Source organism: Poeciliopsis prolifica, unplaced genomic scaffold (assembly GCF_027474105.1).
Source record: "Poeciliopsis prolifica strain line A6 unplaced genomic scaffold, Auburn_PproV2 SCAFFOLD056, whole genome shotgun sequence".
Classification (NCBI taxonomy): domain Eukaryota; kingdom Metazoa; phylum Chordata; class Actinopteri; order Cyprinodontiformes; family Poeciliidae; genus Poeciliopsis; species Poeciliopsis prolifica.
The window spans coordinates 2,342,086-2,358,754 of NW_026562431.1; the positions used below are offsets into that span (position 1 = coordinate 2,342,086).

General features: G+C 39.8%; 1 protein-coding gene across 5 annotated transcripts in view; it reads left to right on the forward strand.

Moving 5' to 3' along the window:
• The window catches only part of lrch1 (leucine-rich repeats and calponin homology (CH) domain containing 1), a 62,975-nt gene that overhangs the window by 26,750 nt on the left and 19,556 nt on the right, over window positions 1–16,669 (forward strand). For 3 of the 5 annotated variants that reach the window (XM_055059782.1, XM_055059784.1, XM_055059786.1), the window contains exons 3-13: window positions 991–1,117; window positions 2,326–2,431; window positions 5,359–5,495; window positions 6,858–6,988; window positions 9,581–9,668; window positions 9,997–10,102; window positions 12,439–12,554; window positions 13,359–13,429; window positions 13,519–13,605; window positions 13,945–14,022; window positions 14,224–14,260. In XM_055059782.1, the coding sequence (XP_054915757.1) occupies window positions 991–1,117; window positions 2,326–2,431; window positions 5,359–5,495; window positions 6,858–6,988; window positions 9,581–9,668; window positions 9,997–10,102; window positions 12,439–12,554; window positions 13,359–13,429; window positions 13,519–13,605; window positions 13,945–14,022; window positions 14,224–14,260 (1,084 nt within the window). Of the gene's footprint in view, window positions 1–990; window positions 1,118–2,325; window positions 2,432–5,358; window positions 5,496–6,857; window positions 6,989–9,580; window positions 9,669–9,996; window positions 10,103–12,438; window positions 12,555–13,358; window positions 13,430–13,518; window positions 13,606–13,944; window positions 14,023–14,223; window positions 14,261–15,871; window positions 15,986–16,669 lie in introns of all 5 variants that reach the window. The other 2 variants (XM_055059785.1, XM_055059781.1) reach the window with 1 other exon arrangement.

Here is a 16,669-nt window from a genome sequence, read left to right on the forward strand (position 1 = left end):
GGCTGAATACTGGGTGCTGGGTAGAAAATTGATAGAGCTAAATAAATAGTTGAAGGAGCAGTAACTGGTTACAAAAAATAAAGTTTCTCATTTTAAGAAGATTTTAAAATTGCTCAGTTTCCCCAAGATGACCTGCTAAGCTAGGTCATCTTGCTTAGCAAGATGGTTGACAATGAGCCGCAGTCAACCAGCGGCTCATTGTGTTTTTGGGCTAAAAAACATCAAATGGTCCAAAATCTGAAGTTGTACGAGCATCATAATTTGGAATTAACAGTATTTGAAGCTAGTTGGCAGGTGAAGGGATGGTGCAGCCCCTGACATCCACTTCAATGAGTCAATTATTGGCCAAGACCCTATTTGAGAAAAACAAACTACTCCTGGGCGAACATCAGAAATACAATCGAACAGAAACTTCTTCGCTGAGCTGCCATAGAAAACTGCAAAATACTTGAAAACCAGGACTTGCTATCTGTTCGCAATGCTAATGTTTACGTCTGATTTGGGATTCCCCACGCACAATAAACTACACAGTGTAGTTTATAACTACACACATTTAACCCACTGATTAAGTGGTTAATCAGTGGGTACGGAAAGGAACTCCTTAAGAAAAGTTTTATCATTTGTGAAAAACTTTTCTGTACGTCTGAAAATGAAACAAAAAAGTTATTCTAAGTTGTCCCCAAAATATTGTCAAAACTTTGTATCTTTGTATTGTGAGCTGCATCTATCATCACATCCCCAATAATTTAGCTGTTCTTTTTATTGTTAGTTTTTTTCTACAAAATATTTAAATTTCCTTCATGATTGTTATTCAAGATTAATGATTTTTGATAGTCTTCCTCCATGTCAGTGATATGTGCACGCGTCTGTATGTATGTGTGTGTGTGTGTGTGTGTGTGTGTGTGTGTGTGTGTGTGTGTGTGTGTGTGTGTGTGTGTGTGGTGTGTGTGTGTGTGTGTGTGTGTGTGTGTGTGTGTATTTGGGTTGCAGTCGGAACCAGCTGGGCTCTCTGCCGTCGTGCCTCTGCGGTCTACCTCTGAGGGTCCTCAACGCCAGCAACAACAAACTGGTGAGCCTGCCGGAGACCATCGGGCAGCTGCACAGCCTCATGGAGCTGGTGAGACTCACTCAGCCTCGTACCGATTTCACTTCAGTCCTGAGATTGTTTGACACTAGAGGTGCACTGATTAGGCCTTTCCTGGTCGATACAGAGGTCAGCATGTTTCCAAGTTCTGACACATTCAGACGTTGATCAGTTCTGACTGGACACAACGACGCATAAAAGGAAAACCGGTCTATTGGTTGACATCTATATGAAAAAAAGAATCGATTGAAATTTCATGTTCTGATGCTAATTTTATTCAAATGAATGAGGTGAAGTACATGCTAATTAGACATAATAAATCAAAGTCATGTTTAAATGAGGAGCTTTTTAGAATAATGTACATTTAGCAGTATTTCTTACGTCGCTGTACTTTTTACTTTTACTTGAGTGATTTTATTATGAAGTATGACTCAAGTCACTGTGAGTAACTTCACTAAACCTGAATAAGTAATTGATTAACCAACTGATTGTAATCACAACATTTTTGGTTGTAAAAATAAAACCAAAAACAATAAATAAAAGTGCAAAATATGTAAAATTTTTTGGATATTTAAAATATCTTCCAGTGCCAAAGCGGTATGTCCTGTACAAAATTAAAGGTTTTGAGAGGGCGACCTGGTGTTATTATTATACGATAGCCAATCTATTACGTATGCGATACAATACAATAGTATTGTTTATCGGAGTATGGGAACATTTACCATCCGGAAAAATTGTTATTATGACAGTCCTAAGTAAGTTTGTTTTAACCAAAAATGCACCAGACAAAAACACACACACACATGCACACACACACACACACACACGCACACACATCTGCAGTTTCTGTTAATGTTATAAGTTTTATACTTGAAAGGAACCGATTTGGAAAATATTTTTTATTATTATCATTTGCATTTAAGTTTTTTTTTTAACACTTGTATTCAATTTGGTCTTTAAAATACCATTTCCACGTAACTTTATAGTTTGGTAAGTCTGAAGTAAATATTAAATGATTAATTTTTTTGGTTCTTAGCACCTGAGTTACCTTTTTACCAAATACTTCTTTTTACTCTCACTTGAGAATTTACTTGGATGTTTAAAGTTTCTTTAGTCAGATCAATATGAAAATAAAACTTGTGTTATTATCTGGTATTTTAAGGTATTCCACTTAAAAAAACACAAAAACATTTGTCATCCTGGAGAATGTTGTAAATTTAATGCTGTTGTATGTGCCGCAGGACATCAGCTGTAACGAGATCACGGCCCTCCCCCGGCACATCGGCAGACTCAAAGCGCTGCGGGAACTTAACGTGCGGCGAAATCTCCTCTGTGTCCTGCCAGAAGGTGAGTCTGTTCCCTATCTGTGCGAGGTTATGTTTTCCTGTTACTCCGTCTTTCTCCCTGTGTGTGTTTAAACTGCGGCCGTAACGTCGGAGGCGACGGGCTCTTTTTAGACCACAGAGTCCTCCGTATGCTCTGCCACACCCGTCTTAGCCTCCTAAAATATACCGAACCCCCAGCGTGACCTCGGATCACCCTCTGGTTTTCAAAAGTCTCAATCTGCTTGGTGACACAGAGAGAACCACACCTCTCCAGAAATCATCTGAGGAAACTCAGATTAGCAGTCTGGTTGTCGAGTCTTTGGCTTTCACTTAAAATGTCCCGAATTTGAGCAAACTAAAGCAGCTGACCGTCAGACAGGAGAAAACCAAAACAACTCTATTGTTTCTAATAAACTGCATAAAGAAGGATCCTTTATGATGCTTTTCCCCCATCAAAGACACACCTGAAGTGTTGCCTTGATTCTCCCATGTTTGAGAAATCCTTTAATCTCTGTTCAAAACGCCTGCGTGGCCCTAGTTCCGCCTTCAAGGACAAAGCTCTTCCTCAGGCCTGCAATTTCAGCTCCTTCAGACTAGCTGGCATCAATTAGCAAACACCTGGTGGAACTTCACATCGGCTGAGCTCATTACAGGAGCTTATAGCATTTGCTCCATTATGTTGTTAAAAATTGTTGTTAAAGTTCATAGAGGAGCCATGTTGTGATAATTTCAGAAAGAGCAGGAGCTTCTTAAAGAGACAGAGATCCAATTTCAAGACATTAAATTAGAAAGTCGAATTTTTTTAAAATCATATTTGATATGTATACAATAACAATTTTTACTGGACAATAAGTTGTTCCAGAGATTATTGCGATTCATATTGTTGTTTTGAGACCATTTATTAATATAATGGTGATGTCAAAATAATAATGTGACAGAACATCCTAAGAGATCAGTAAACTTTAAATTCTAATAAGCATTTAACACTGGAACCAGAAGATATTTTAAATATCCCAAAAAAATCAATAAAGAAGAAATAAAATGCATTTTGAAGTCATTGTAAACAAAAGTGTCCTTGGAAAAAGGGTCCAGTTGAGATCAAAGCACCAAACTGAAGACTTTTATCATCCAGTTTTTGGTAGAAAGAGACAGAAAAAAGATAAACAATAAACCATGCCAACTCAAATAAATTGAGTTTGTTTGATTATGTGATTAATTGATTTCTTGATTACTGTGACAGACCTATATAGAGCCTTTCTGTAACAACTAAAGGTAAGATAGTTACTTGATTCTGCCATGGAATGTCACTAATGTGTCTGGAAAACACATAATAATTCCCCTTTTAAGTGTAGCTTACAAGCCCAGATACATGAAAGAACTTTTAAATTTCTACTTCTGAATGCATTTTGTTTCCCATGCCAGCTTTGCTGGTTGTTTTACTTCATGGAATATTTCATTGTAGCAAGCAGAAAACTGAAAGACGTCTCAGAAGCGAAGGTCTCATTCGAGTCTTTACTAGGCACAGAAACATGAGGACGTCTTGTTCCCCGTCTGTGTTGTGGTTCCTTTACAGACAGACTGCAGATAGTCGATCAGAATGATGAATGACTCCGGCCTGTTTGCTGGATGATTCACTCTGCTCTATCTCCCTCCCCCCTCTTCTGTTTGGATTTCCCGCTCTGGTTTCCAAACCGGGCACATGTGTGCTCGCCTCGGTGTTACGACCTGAACTCCTTCAGCAGCCCCCCTGCGCCGCTGCCATCCTCATCCATCGCAGACCAGACGGGACGTTGTTCTGGGTTTAATATCCCGCCGAGATGCGAGACCACCAGCACTGTTCAGAACCCGGCCAAGCTCTGGGCGGCAAAAGCACAACGTTTGGGAGTGAGGCTCCCAAAGTGAAGATTAAACTGCAGTAGCGGTGGAAAAATCCTCCTCCTCACGGCTGGAATCTTCATCATGACACTGAGATTGTTTTGATTAGTGGCACTAGCGCTTACCGCTCTTCTCTCCGCCTTCCACTGAACCGCTTTACACATCCTGACTGACCTCACCGCGACATGGTTGTTTATGTTGTGTGAATTCCATCATTTATGGAGTATCTTTACATCTTTACTGCAACAATCATTTCATCAGCTACTTGGCTGACATTTGGACCACCTGCATGAGGTTGAAATAAAGAGAACCTGTCAACTGGAGTCTGGAATACAAATCACGGTTTCCCCCAGTGGATTATAAGACTGGCAGGCTGCCAGGCTTTAATAGCTCCCCACTAGGCTAAATCATATTTGTCTATTTTAAATAAAGTTTTATTGTATGCCCTATAGTGTGATCAACAGATGGACAGGATAGATGATGTTTCTTGCTTTAAACTGCTCGTGTGTTGCTCCGTCCAGGTTATAAATAGTTTTCATGACATCATTGACTTTGTTAATTCCACTTTTTCTTTTTTCCTCTAAACTCCCAACATGAGTCGAGCACAATTTGTAGGTTTGGGGGCTTTTACGAGCAATGGGAAGCTCTGCTACAGTGATTACAAGCCTCTTTGGAAATGAACAACAGCTTTATTGTTCTCACTGGTGGGAAACATGTTGGTGATTTGAGCTAAAATTCAGCAGAACATGTTCAGCTCTCAGTAAATGTGTTATTTTATTGGTCTGGTAAATGTTTTTTATGCCGGAGCCGCCTACAAGAAATTTTATAGGTGCAACTGATGTTTCCGATTTGCACCCTTCCACCAGGGTTAACGCGCTCGGATTAAAGCAAATGATTTCGGCGTCGCTTTAGGAGCTAAGGGTGGTCGCAGGTTTCCTCCGACAAACCGTTGTTTGCTTAACGCTTGGTGTTCACGGCTTGTGAGGGAAAATTGAACCAAGAAATAAAATAATCTTGTTTCTCTGAGCGCTGAAGAGTTCCCAGGCTTTAGCGTTTCTCTGTGTGTCCAATCAGACCTGGCCGACCTCCCGCTGGTGAAGTTCGACTTCTCGTGTAACAAGGTGTCCACCATCCCGGTGTGCTACAGGAAGATGAGGCAGCTGCAGTCGCTGCAGTTAGAGAACAACCCGCTACAGAGTCCTCCTGCACAGGTACGTTCACAGAGCACTGCAACAGGTTAACTGTGCTTTTTCCTAGCAGCTTGGCCAGACACGACGGTAGGTCCTTTAGCGCCAGAGGTAAATCTGATATAATTTCTTTAATCTTTATTGGATTAGTGGCAATTTGGACAGGTCACCATAATATTTAGGAGACAAAAATGGCAAGGAGAGAGAGAAAAAAAACGAAGGAAATTTCAGAAAAACACAATCATCGCAAAGCATGAGATTTGAGCCAGCATTAAAATGTATTCCATGAAAAACAAGAGTACAAAAGACAGTCAGTTGCAAAAATACCTCCTCCAATTGATTCGCCTAGGAAAGAGACAAAGTTAAATACAGAAAGATGGAAACATGAAGGTCTGGATCCTTAGAAAAAAGTTACAGCTAAACGTACAAGATGTAGCTTTTCTGAAAAAATGAAAAAAAAAACAGGAAAAGAGTTTAAAGTTTGAAGCTAAAATGACAGCAAATGCTGAATCGGAGAGTAGTAGGAGAATGTAGCAGAGTGAGGAAAAGTGATTTCTGCTTGTTTTCCAGCCTGCAGGCCTTTAGCAGCAAAGCTACAGAGAACGCTCAGAATAACTTAAGGCTGTCACTGTAAGACTCGCTGTCAATCACTCTTGTTTAGGTGCTGCTCAAGGTCGACGGTTTGTTGTAGATGTGCTAATGGCAGAGAAAAAACTTTCTGTACTAGAAGAACTGTTTATCCTCCGTCATAGATGGTCATGTTAACCAGCCATAGCATTCATGGCAGGCTCAGCTGTGGGGAAATAGCCATAGCATATCAGAGAGGAAAGGGAAGGGTGTGAGAAGCACATACACATGTTTAATTGAAAGCCTAAGACCCTCCTCCTGGCTCTGATTGTTTGTTTCCAATCAATTTCTGCAAATGGCAGTAGGACACCAGGGAGGAGGAGGCGCTTGATTTTTTTCAATTTTTTTCTGATTGATCTCATATTCTATTGTCAGGACATAGTGGCAGTTTTGACAGATATAAAAACCTAAAATTAATATTCTCCTCTATTAATAATAAAAAATATTGTTTGGAAAAGGATCTTTTTATGTAATAATAGAGATTTTTTTGGATTTGCCCATTTTACTCCAATTTCCTAGAGGTATGTTGAATTTTTGTAAAGGAGAGCGGAAAAACAACGTGACAAAATAAAACAACAAAAACAGAGCTCTAACAAAGGTTTGTTGCCGTTATCAGTTCAGTGAAAACACTGTATCTGATTTTGATCTTGTTGTACATCAAAGAATGAAGAAAGGTGAAAGCTACTTGAAGCTTGACTAACCTTCGGCTTGGACCGGTTGTCCTTCGGCTCATCCTGATCAGACTCTCTGTTTCTGCAGATCTGCATCAAGGGTAAAGTCCACATATTCAAGTATCTGAGCATCGAGGCGTGTCGCAGCGAGAAGATGCCCGACTCGCTGTACCTCCCTGTCATGGAGCGACTCAGTTTCACTCGTCCCTCCACTGGCAGGTACGTCGCACAGGAGAATGTTTCTGCAGTTGCAAGGTGCTTCTCACGTTTGTTGTTGTTTTTTTTTGCTGCGTGGCTGTACAGTTTTTCTTCCAGACTTAATTTCTACTGTTGACAAACCATCAGAAATCGGCCTTCAGTAACAGCAGTAGAAAAACATCTGTCTTGCAGTCACGATTAGTCATACTTAAAGAGAAACAAAATGTCAAATATGCGTATGACATTTTTTATCATAGTGAAACTTTCTAAACCTGCTTTCTCTTTCATGTATTCAGTGTCAAATTGGAACCAAAACCAAACCTGTTAAAATCATTTTTTTATTGTTCTAGAAATCTGTTTGACTTAATCCTAAACGTTTCTCTGGCTTTTACATTGCTTCTGACTTGGCGTGCAATCGCCCTCAAAGGGAAAAAAGTCTGCTCTTCATCTTAGTTGCTGTGGTTGCAAGATATTGTCTTAAAGTTTGTTCACCCAACCAACTCCCGACATCCAGTGGGTGGCGCAGGTTGCTACAATTGATAGTTGCCAGAAAGGCACACCCAGTACAACACTTTCTTTCTATTGGCTGAGAGTTTACCTGGCGACTGTGCCAAAAGGCGGTTCCAAAAGCAAGTAGAAAGCTTTGAGTACAAACATTACAAGTTTTGAGAAGAAAGACATAAAATCCTGCTTTCAGACTGAAAATGTGTGCTCTCAAACAGTGAATCAAAAATGTCTGCCTGGCTTGTCGTTCAATTCTTTTAAAAAAGAATTTCCAATCTAGCTAGCATGGTGAATGCTTGTCTTTTAGGTCTGCGTAGAAGACGCTAATCAAGAATGCTAATGCTGAAGCAATGTAAATTAAAATATAGCATATTCTTTTCGATATACATAAATTTAATGAATTTCTTTCACTGATGACAGTTTCCAAAGGTTTTTTTTCCAGAAGTAAAGCTGTCTATTGGATCAGAACAGCTTTCTGAGACCTGAACTTCCCCAGGTTGTGGCCAAACTCTCCATTAGTCATCTGAAACTGATTTGTCCTGCCAAATAAAAGCAAAAACCTAAATGACATTACGTTACCAGATTCAGAATCGTATCTTCATGCAGTGACAATGAAGGAAGTCTAATAGTTTACTTGTTCAAAGAAACAGGAAACAGATTTTATTACATTCCAATTAGTTACAAATGATCTGCTTATTTCGCTTTTGTGCATTAAAAACCGTCTCGATTTAACGGTGGCCCTCAGGACTCGGTTCTTTATTGCAAACTTGATGGAATCAAGAATAAAATGGAAGTTGTAAGGTCTGATGAAAGGTCAGGAAGAAATGAAGGGAGAAGCAAAACTAAACAGAGGGATGAAAAGCCTGTGTTGGCTTTCTGGCCTCTCAGCTGAAAGTGAGCCCAGCTCTCAGAGGACATTGAAGTGTCCAGCTTCACCAAGCACTTGGCCAAAACAGAAAATGTTTCTATTCCCATGTAGAAAAGTGCCGTTACGCTCAGTGGAGCAAACACATTCTGTTTCTGTTTTCCTGTCTTTTGTTTTTGTTGTTTTATTTTCCTTTGTTCATTTAGGATTAGGAGAGTTTAAAAGTGGTGGTAATCTTAGATATATTCTGTCGCTGAAGATAGAGAAAAGAAGAAGTGTGTGAGGGACTGACCCAGAAACGGTCCACATCCAGTTCTAATATAGAGCAGAGAAAAAAAAGAACCCTAATGTCTCAGCATATACTGCATTTTCATTCAACTTTTTAACCTTGAGACGGGAAGGAACGAAAGCTAAAGCTAAAACTCGTTGCCCCTCACCTTGTTGCCTCTTGCAGACCTGTCACTGTAACACATTTTGGTGGAAAATAAATTGGACTAAATAGCAAAACATAATTGAAGGTAATATTCCTAGAGGAATTGTAATGATCCGGGTAATTGAATCATTCGATGAACCGTTATAGCAAAACTTGAGAGTCATGTAATGAACAGGAGATTTGTTTAACCACAGTTTGGAGTTACTTATAATTCTGTTTGTGAAGACGCAAAGAAAGAGTAACCTCAATGCTTTCTGTGATTCCAGTGCAGCATATCACTGTAAAAATCTTTCAAGTCTGGATACAAGCATAAAAATTAGCACTCTCACTGTTCAGTTTGTATATTATTTATATTTCCCACTGTCATTTTTCAAGATGGCCATATTATTTCATATATGTCAAAAAAGGAAGGCTCTAAGACCATCTGTGTTGAGTTTTACTCTTTTATCCACATGCAAAAGATTTAGCTGCTTTTTACTGGTCTTCAGTGATGTACATTGATTCCAGTGTCTTTAAACTGTTTGGGACGTGTGAAACCTTCACTAAACAGTAATCTAATCTAATCATGTCTTATGAATGTGTCGTTATATCCCGAACATAAAGTACAATAAAAAAGGAAACAAGTTGAGTGTTTATTTCCTAAGCTGTGTGAAAAAGGAATCCTGTAGGAGAGAGAGGAGGAAGCGAGAGAGGGAGGGGTTGGTATCTTCCTCTGCTTCAGTGTGTCGCTCTCATTCAGTGTGCACACACACACACACTCCTGTGTGTGCGTGTGTGTGTCAGGTGTGTAACCTGTGTAATTTGTGTGCAGTGTGGAGGACATGGAGCAACAGAAGAAGCAGGACAGCGACTCAGGAGTCGGCAGTGACAACGGAGACAAGAGGCTGTCTGCCACCGAGGTATGTGATGCATCTGTGTCGCCGTGGTTTCATCCTCACGTCTGTCCAGACTTCTGCTTTAATCAGGCTGCACCTGCTGTTCCATGCTGAGGATTTAGCCACATTTCGTATTTTACATCTTTTCATGTTTTCTGTTTGTGTAACGTCAGTTTTAGGGAAAAACTGATGTTTAATAATTGAAAAACTGAAATCTGTTGATGAAATATTCGATAATGCTATCTTAATCCATATGGGGGGAAAAAAAATCTGATTTCAGACATAGAAAGAGAAGGACGTGTGTTGTAATTTGTGGAAATAATATTTTTCACGATCGTTTTGCTTCCTGCAGCCTTCAGACGAAGACAGTCTGAGTCTCAACGTGCCGATGAGCAACATTACAGAAGAGGAGGGAATCAGCAAAGACGACTCCAGTGAACACATCAGCTCCCTGACAGGTAGGAGTTAAAGTGACTCCAATGAAGTGGAAATAAAGATTTTTTTATTTTTTTGACAATTTTCTGATGCCTTTAGTTGAAGCTGTAGAGAGGGCAGAAGGTTTTTACTGTACAAAGGTATCAGTCAGGAGAGTGGCACAGAAAACAGTAAGGTTGTGAGACCATTCAGTTCTGACTAAAGTCTGCCAAAATCTTATATGGATGTTTTTTGCATGTGAATTTTGAGCATTTCAAATATCAGTTTTGCTCCAAGACCTTCAGACCTGCTGCTAAAGAATATATATTTTTAAGCAGTAACAGTGAGTCAAAGTTTAAATCCAATTCCTCGCACCTTCTTTGCCAAAAAAATTGAATTAATCTAGCCAAAGTACAAAACTAAATCAATCCAAATTTATTTAAGAACAACTGTCATTGGCAAAAGTGCTGCACCCGAAAAAAAGAAGCAGTAATGCTAACATAAAAACCAAAAACAGGGTTCGTACGGATGAAGTTCTTGAAAATGCTTGATTTTCAATACGGCTGTTTTCACAATTATTGTGTGGCGTATAGTTAGTTCAACGATAGTCTACTAACTGGGAACCGCGTTTAATCTGTTTTTACTGTCACTGTTACGTAAAAAAACCTACTTTAATCAAACAAACAACACTTAGCCTGGTGGGGAAGCAGGTAAAGCCTGGCGGGTCGCCAGGCTTATAATGCACTTGGGGAAACCCTGAGCTGCTGATGTACTCCCAACAAAGATAACTGAATCTTGAAATGAAAACAAACACATCATATTAGTTTAAGGGTGTCCAAACTTAAATGCAAAATAAAATTTTTGAGTAAGCTCTCGAAATGCGCTGGAATAATTCTGGGCAGCAGTTTCCATCAAAGGTTTTTGCGTATTCTGAATTCTGGCATGCTTCTCATTGACGTTTTGGAGGGTTTTCAAGCATGAACACCCTGTTTATAGTCCCCACTGCAGCATCTGGATTAAGTCTAGATTTTGACTAGGCCACTCCTTCTCTTTTTTTTTAATGGAAGTCAGTCAGATCAATAGCAAGTTTGCTTGAACGCAAGACCCCAAAGTGCTTATTGCATAACTTCATGAAAGCTGCTATTTGGCTAAATGACAGCCACAATATGAACGAGCAGTTGGGTCAGAGGATGAACTTCATCACTTGTCTGCCTCATTGTGTCTGGACCGCAGTGAGCTGTAGTTCATCAAGAGGCTCTTAACTGTGCAGAATCGGGTGAGAGTCCAGAGTCTCCCCATTAGTCAGCCAAAGATTCGGTGCCAACTTTGTCTTCTCTCTGAGTTGAAGTGATTGTGTGTGTATGTGTGTGTGTTTAGAGCTTGTTGAGTTGGTTTGAAGTCATAGAAAGACCATCCGTTTCTCCGCCGACCCTGCCACTGGTCCAGCTGGTAGCATGGGTATGTGATGGGTGTGTGTGGCTCGCATCGTAGGGACGGTCCGAGCCCTAATGGAGAACAGCAGCAGCTCCCAGGACACACAGTTTAAATAGACTTCAATCAGCCTTAATTAGGTTAAGCTGATGGAGTGTCACATTCCCTGAGCCGACGAGAGGAAGAAGTGGGCTCTCTGGGTAATTTATGTTTGCTAACAGTTTGCTAACAGAGATTTATTGAATCACAGCACTAATTGGCTGAACTAATTAGATGGATTCAAATGATTCCCAACGTTTAAAGATTTTTATTTCCGTCTGTCATAAAATAACGCAAGACTACTTTGTGTTGGTCTGTTCCATAAAATTCCAGTAAAACATTCAAACCTGGACATGTGAAAGATGTGAAAGATTTTGAGAGAAATAAACTGTAAAAAGCAAAAAAACCACAAAATCTTACCAAGTACTTTTTTTGTCTAGTCGCTCCTGCAAATATCTTAGTTTTGCCTCATTTCTAGTGTATTAACTTGAGAGTAATTTTTCAGCAAGATATAGGAGCTTGTTTTAAGTCAGTCATTTCTTAATATTAATTCCAAAAAAAGTAAAAGCAGATTTTCAAAGTTCTAATATGGGAAAAATGTTTTGGTATAAGAGAAAAACCTCTTAATTAAAATAGTTTTTTTGTTAATATTGAGAAATTATTCACCTAAACAAGATCCTATATCTTGCTGAAAAGTTACAAAAAGTTGGTTTTGTCTCATTTCAAGTGTATCTGGTGATATCAGTGTTTCTGGTCGGTCAAAACCAGCTCTCTATGTCTCACTCAGTGAAGATTCTTAATGCTAAGCTGGTCACTTCCTGCTGTATATTTAGCACCTCTGAAAATCATAAAACCCTTTTCTAAAACATCGATCCGTCGGTTCCGAACTCTGACATTCGTTTCATTACAGCCGACCCGAACTCTGACTCGGTGCGCCTGATAGAAGAGAGTCCTACGGAAGCCCTGAATGACCCGCTGACCTACAGAGACTCGTCTCTCAGCAGCCGCTTCATCGGCTACATCAAGGCAAGGCGTCCCGCCGCAGCGCTGATGCTTCTGCTGCAGCAACGGTGCAGGAAATGACCTCCACCAGTACTGCTGTTCTCTGGGGGGAGCTATGTCGAGCTGTCGTGGTGACTGAATGGATTTCCTCTCAGAAGACGTGAAATGAATTAATATTTTATCGCAGCAGTATAATGTCACACTAGACAGTTTGAAAGATCCAAGTACTTTTATTCAGTGGTGAAATAAAAGTACTTGGATAGCAAACAGCTGTGCTAGAGATGCACAGCTGTTTGCATCTAGCAATCCTTTTAAAAAATAGGTAACTGAAGCACTTTTCAACGTACATTTTACTTTTTAAGTTGATCAACTGACTATTAGTAATCTATAACTTCTGACTCAGTTGTGATCTTGAGTCAATTTTGTTGAACAGCAATTGTGCTTCTGTTCCAGCTTTTACTGCTTCAGATCAGATTTTTCAGTGAATTAACAAAAAAAGAAGCTAAATTTCATAATTATGGCTCATAAAATAAGTATAAAATTTATCTCATCAACACATCCCTTAATGATTTATTTTATTTTATTTCATTTTATCTTTGTTAAATCTTCTCCCAGTTGTCCAAAGCCTTTGCATTAAATGACACCATATCAATCAAGTATCTTAAAGAGCAGATGAAGAAAACAGACAGCTTATTGTAGGGGAGAGATGGCGCTGGCGTCTCTGAATTCTGAGGAAACTGTGTGTCATGTGACGGGTGCAGCTGGCGCTGACCTCTGTGTGTGTGGGTGTGTGTGTGTGTGTGTGTGTGTGTGTGTGTGCGCGCGCAGGGCCGAACGGCAGCGGACTTCGAAGAGCCCCTCAGGATAGAGGAAGACTCACACTGGCAGACAGAGCAGAGGCAGGTTCTTCAGGGGAGATTCACCTGTTTTATTTATTCTGCCCCGCAGATATGTTCTGCTTATGTGTCCGGTTTGTCTTTTTGGACAGGTCAAAGGTCTCGAGGGGCACAGAGCTCCATATTGACATGATTAACCAGCTACAGGAGGCGGTGGAGCTGCTGCAGAACCCCAGCAGGTGAGACGACGGGAATTATAAACGTCCAACTCAGACTCTGAGATTATTTCAGTTCACTAGCAAAAGTAAATCAAGTTCAAACTAATCGCCAGTTGGCTAGAGGATGTGAGCCATTAGCTCACTTCTGCTACCAAGTCGTGCATCTTTGTATATTTCTGTTCCCTGGTTTCAGCAATAAAGGTCCTAAATTCCATTCATAGTGGTCTTAGAAAGTCTTCAATTTGAGTTGCTGAAACCTGCAGTCTTCTTACAGAATTTGATTCCAGGTTTCATTTTGTCAACAGCAGCAGCTACAGCAGGCAGGTGTAAAACGGCAGGTGTTTAACCTTTACGTTTCAGAGTGAGCGCAGAGCAGGATGATCTGTCTGAAGTCCAGCTGTACCCGGTGGAGATGGTCACCGTGGAGGAGTCCTTCAAGTACGTTTCCACAATGTAAACAGACCAGGAATGCTGAAGTTATATTTTAAGTATTTAGAAACACTTGTCATTTCTAAATACAAGTTTAGAAATGACAAGTTGCTAAACTTGTCATTTTGTCATTTGTGAACTTATTATTTTGTTTACCCCAGAACATCCAGATGTTTTCTTGTCTTATGTCTGTTGCTTTGTTTTTCTCAGCGGACAAGACAACGATGAGGGAAGCACAACACCAAAGGTACGGTTTGCCAAAACGTTTCTATCTTAGAGTCAGACAGGCTTTGGTACTCTACTGTCCTTCACTATCTGACACCATAACATGAGCCCACGTAATAACACTAAAGCTTAGTGACAGATGATGTTTTTTAATGTCGAGTTTTCCAAGTGTAAACTTATTTATCAAATTGCTCATTTACATAGTTGTAGAAAACATTTTCAGTTTGACTCTTTTTAGAAATCTGTTTTAGGAGTTTATATTTCGAAATAAAACAGTAATGCCTCAATCAGTCGCCTCCAGTAGTAAATATTCATAATATCGCTGCTGTTTTTCTTAATAAAAGTCATTTCCATGACACAAATATTTGAGTTATTACCCTGGTTTTAGTGTTCCAGTAGCCTGGAATGGACAAACCAAGTGCTGACTCTAAAGGACTCAACATGTTTGTTTTCTCCAACTTCCCTGCCAGGGACACACATGGTCAGACTTTTTTTTGTATTCTGCAGTTTTACCACTAGATGTCACCAAAGATGCCATTACACCTGCATGTTGGAACAGATCTCATGTGTTGGTTCTGATTTGTTCTTTTTGTAGACATTTGTTTGTGATTTCTTTGGTTGAATCGAAGAACAGAGAAAGAATCAAAACAAGTCATATCTATGACTCCAAAGTCTCTCTGCCCCGATTTCCAACTATACGACCAGACAGAAATTTACAGAGCAGTGGCAAAAGCAAAGGAGGTGGGTTAGCAGAGCTTGCTAACATTTGAATGCCATTCAGGATATTTTACTGTGGCATATCATCTCTGAGCTGTTAGCATGTCATAACGGTCATGACTCACACAGTCCTCGGTAAGAAGGTACAGTACTTCACGTTTGTTGGAAGAATGACTATGACTGGTTACTACGTCTTGTCAACGGAGATGTTTTGCATCTCTGTTGACAAAACAATTGCGCTAATTGGAATTATGAAAATGAATTGGCTTCATGGAAACACGACAATTTGGAAGAAATAAAAAAAGGCAAAAAAATTTGACGCAAGAATGATGCGCGTTTTCGGCCGCATCAAAATTTGTGTTTTTCGCAAACGCTGTAACAGAAACACTTTTTGGGTATTAAATGAGTCACGTAATCAACAATCGGACATTAGTACTGGCAGAAATGACAGTAAAGACAACAGGAAGTGGGAGTAGGATGATATTTTTAAGGACTTATTTACAAACTTATTTACTTGTGATTATAATTGTTTCATTTGTTTTTTTCTGCATTGGGGAAATATGGATAAAGTTTTTCCTCACATTTGTAACCTGAAACACAGCTAGTGACAGTAATATCTTATATTGTTTCCAAGTTAACCGAACCTTATTACGTTGTGATTATATAAATCCTTAGAACAATAGTTTTTAAACTTTAAAGTAGTCAAAGCTGAATATTCTTCCGACTTAGAGACGTTACCATTCTCCATTCTACGGTTATTCTCATTATCAAACTGCAGCCTCTGTTTCTTTTTATCCTGAAAAACCCAACTTTCTGTTCAGAATGTAACTTTGTTGTTGGTGAAGAGTAAAGCCCATAAGAATATAAGAAACGTTAACGAGTTGTCGCCTGAACGTTTGGGTGCGTCCTGTGGCAGCGCATGGAGGAGGGAGGCTATGAGTTCCAGAAGAAGAGGCGGATGATTCTAGAAAAGGCCCGCTTTGAGGCCCAGCTTGCGTGCCGGGACTATGAGTGGCATATGTCCCTGAAGGTAACCGTGGCAGCAGAGTCCGTTAGCTGTGTTGTGTTCGACGGCTGAGCTTCCCCCACTCCCCCTCTCTTCATATGTGTCGCATTTCATTGTTGCACATGTGAGGACTAGAAACGTGTCTGTCTCGCTGCACATCGCCACCGGTCATTCACTTCAGGAGGAATGAAGCTCTTTATCGACCGTGGAGAAACCGACACCCTGACAAATGAATAGGACTTGAATGAACTCCTATTCTGCTGACGGAATTTTGTTTTTCCCCACTCCTTGCAAAATAATGTCAGCCTGACTGGACATTTATGTAACAATCTGTTCAGCACATGGGAAAGAACGATACAATATTAGGTTGATGAGATTGAGACGAAGTCTGGGAAACAAAGTTTTCTCAGTGAAGCCCATAAGTCACATATTCGTGGAGTTTTCTGTGAAATGCAACTCCACATTATTCCCGGACTTATTTTACTTAATGTGCTAATGCGATTTCCACTATGTATATTAATACATGACGTGACGCTATATTTGGTGTGTAAACTATTATTATAGGCAGTTAGTAATCATTTTAGACAAATTAAAGTATTTACTGATTTTAAGTATTTGCAGGCGAGTTTGGTCTCTTATCAGTACTGGGATCTTCTATATAGCATTAGCTTAGCACGCTATTTCATTTTTACCTTTTGAGATGTTTTT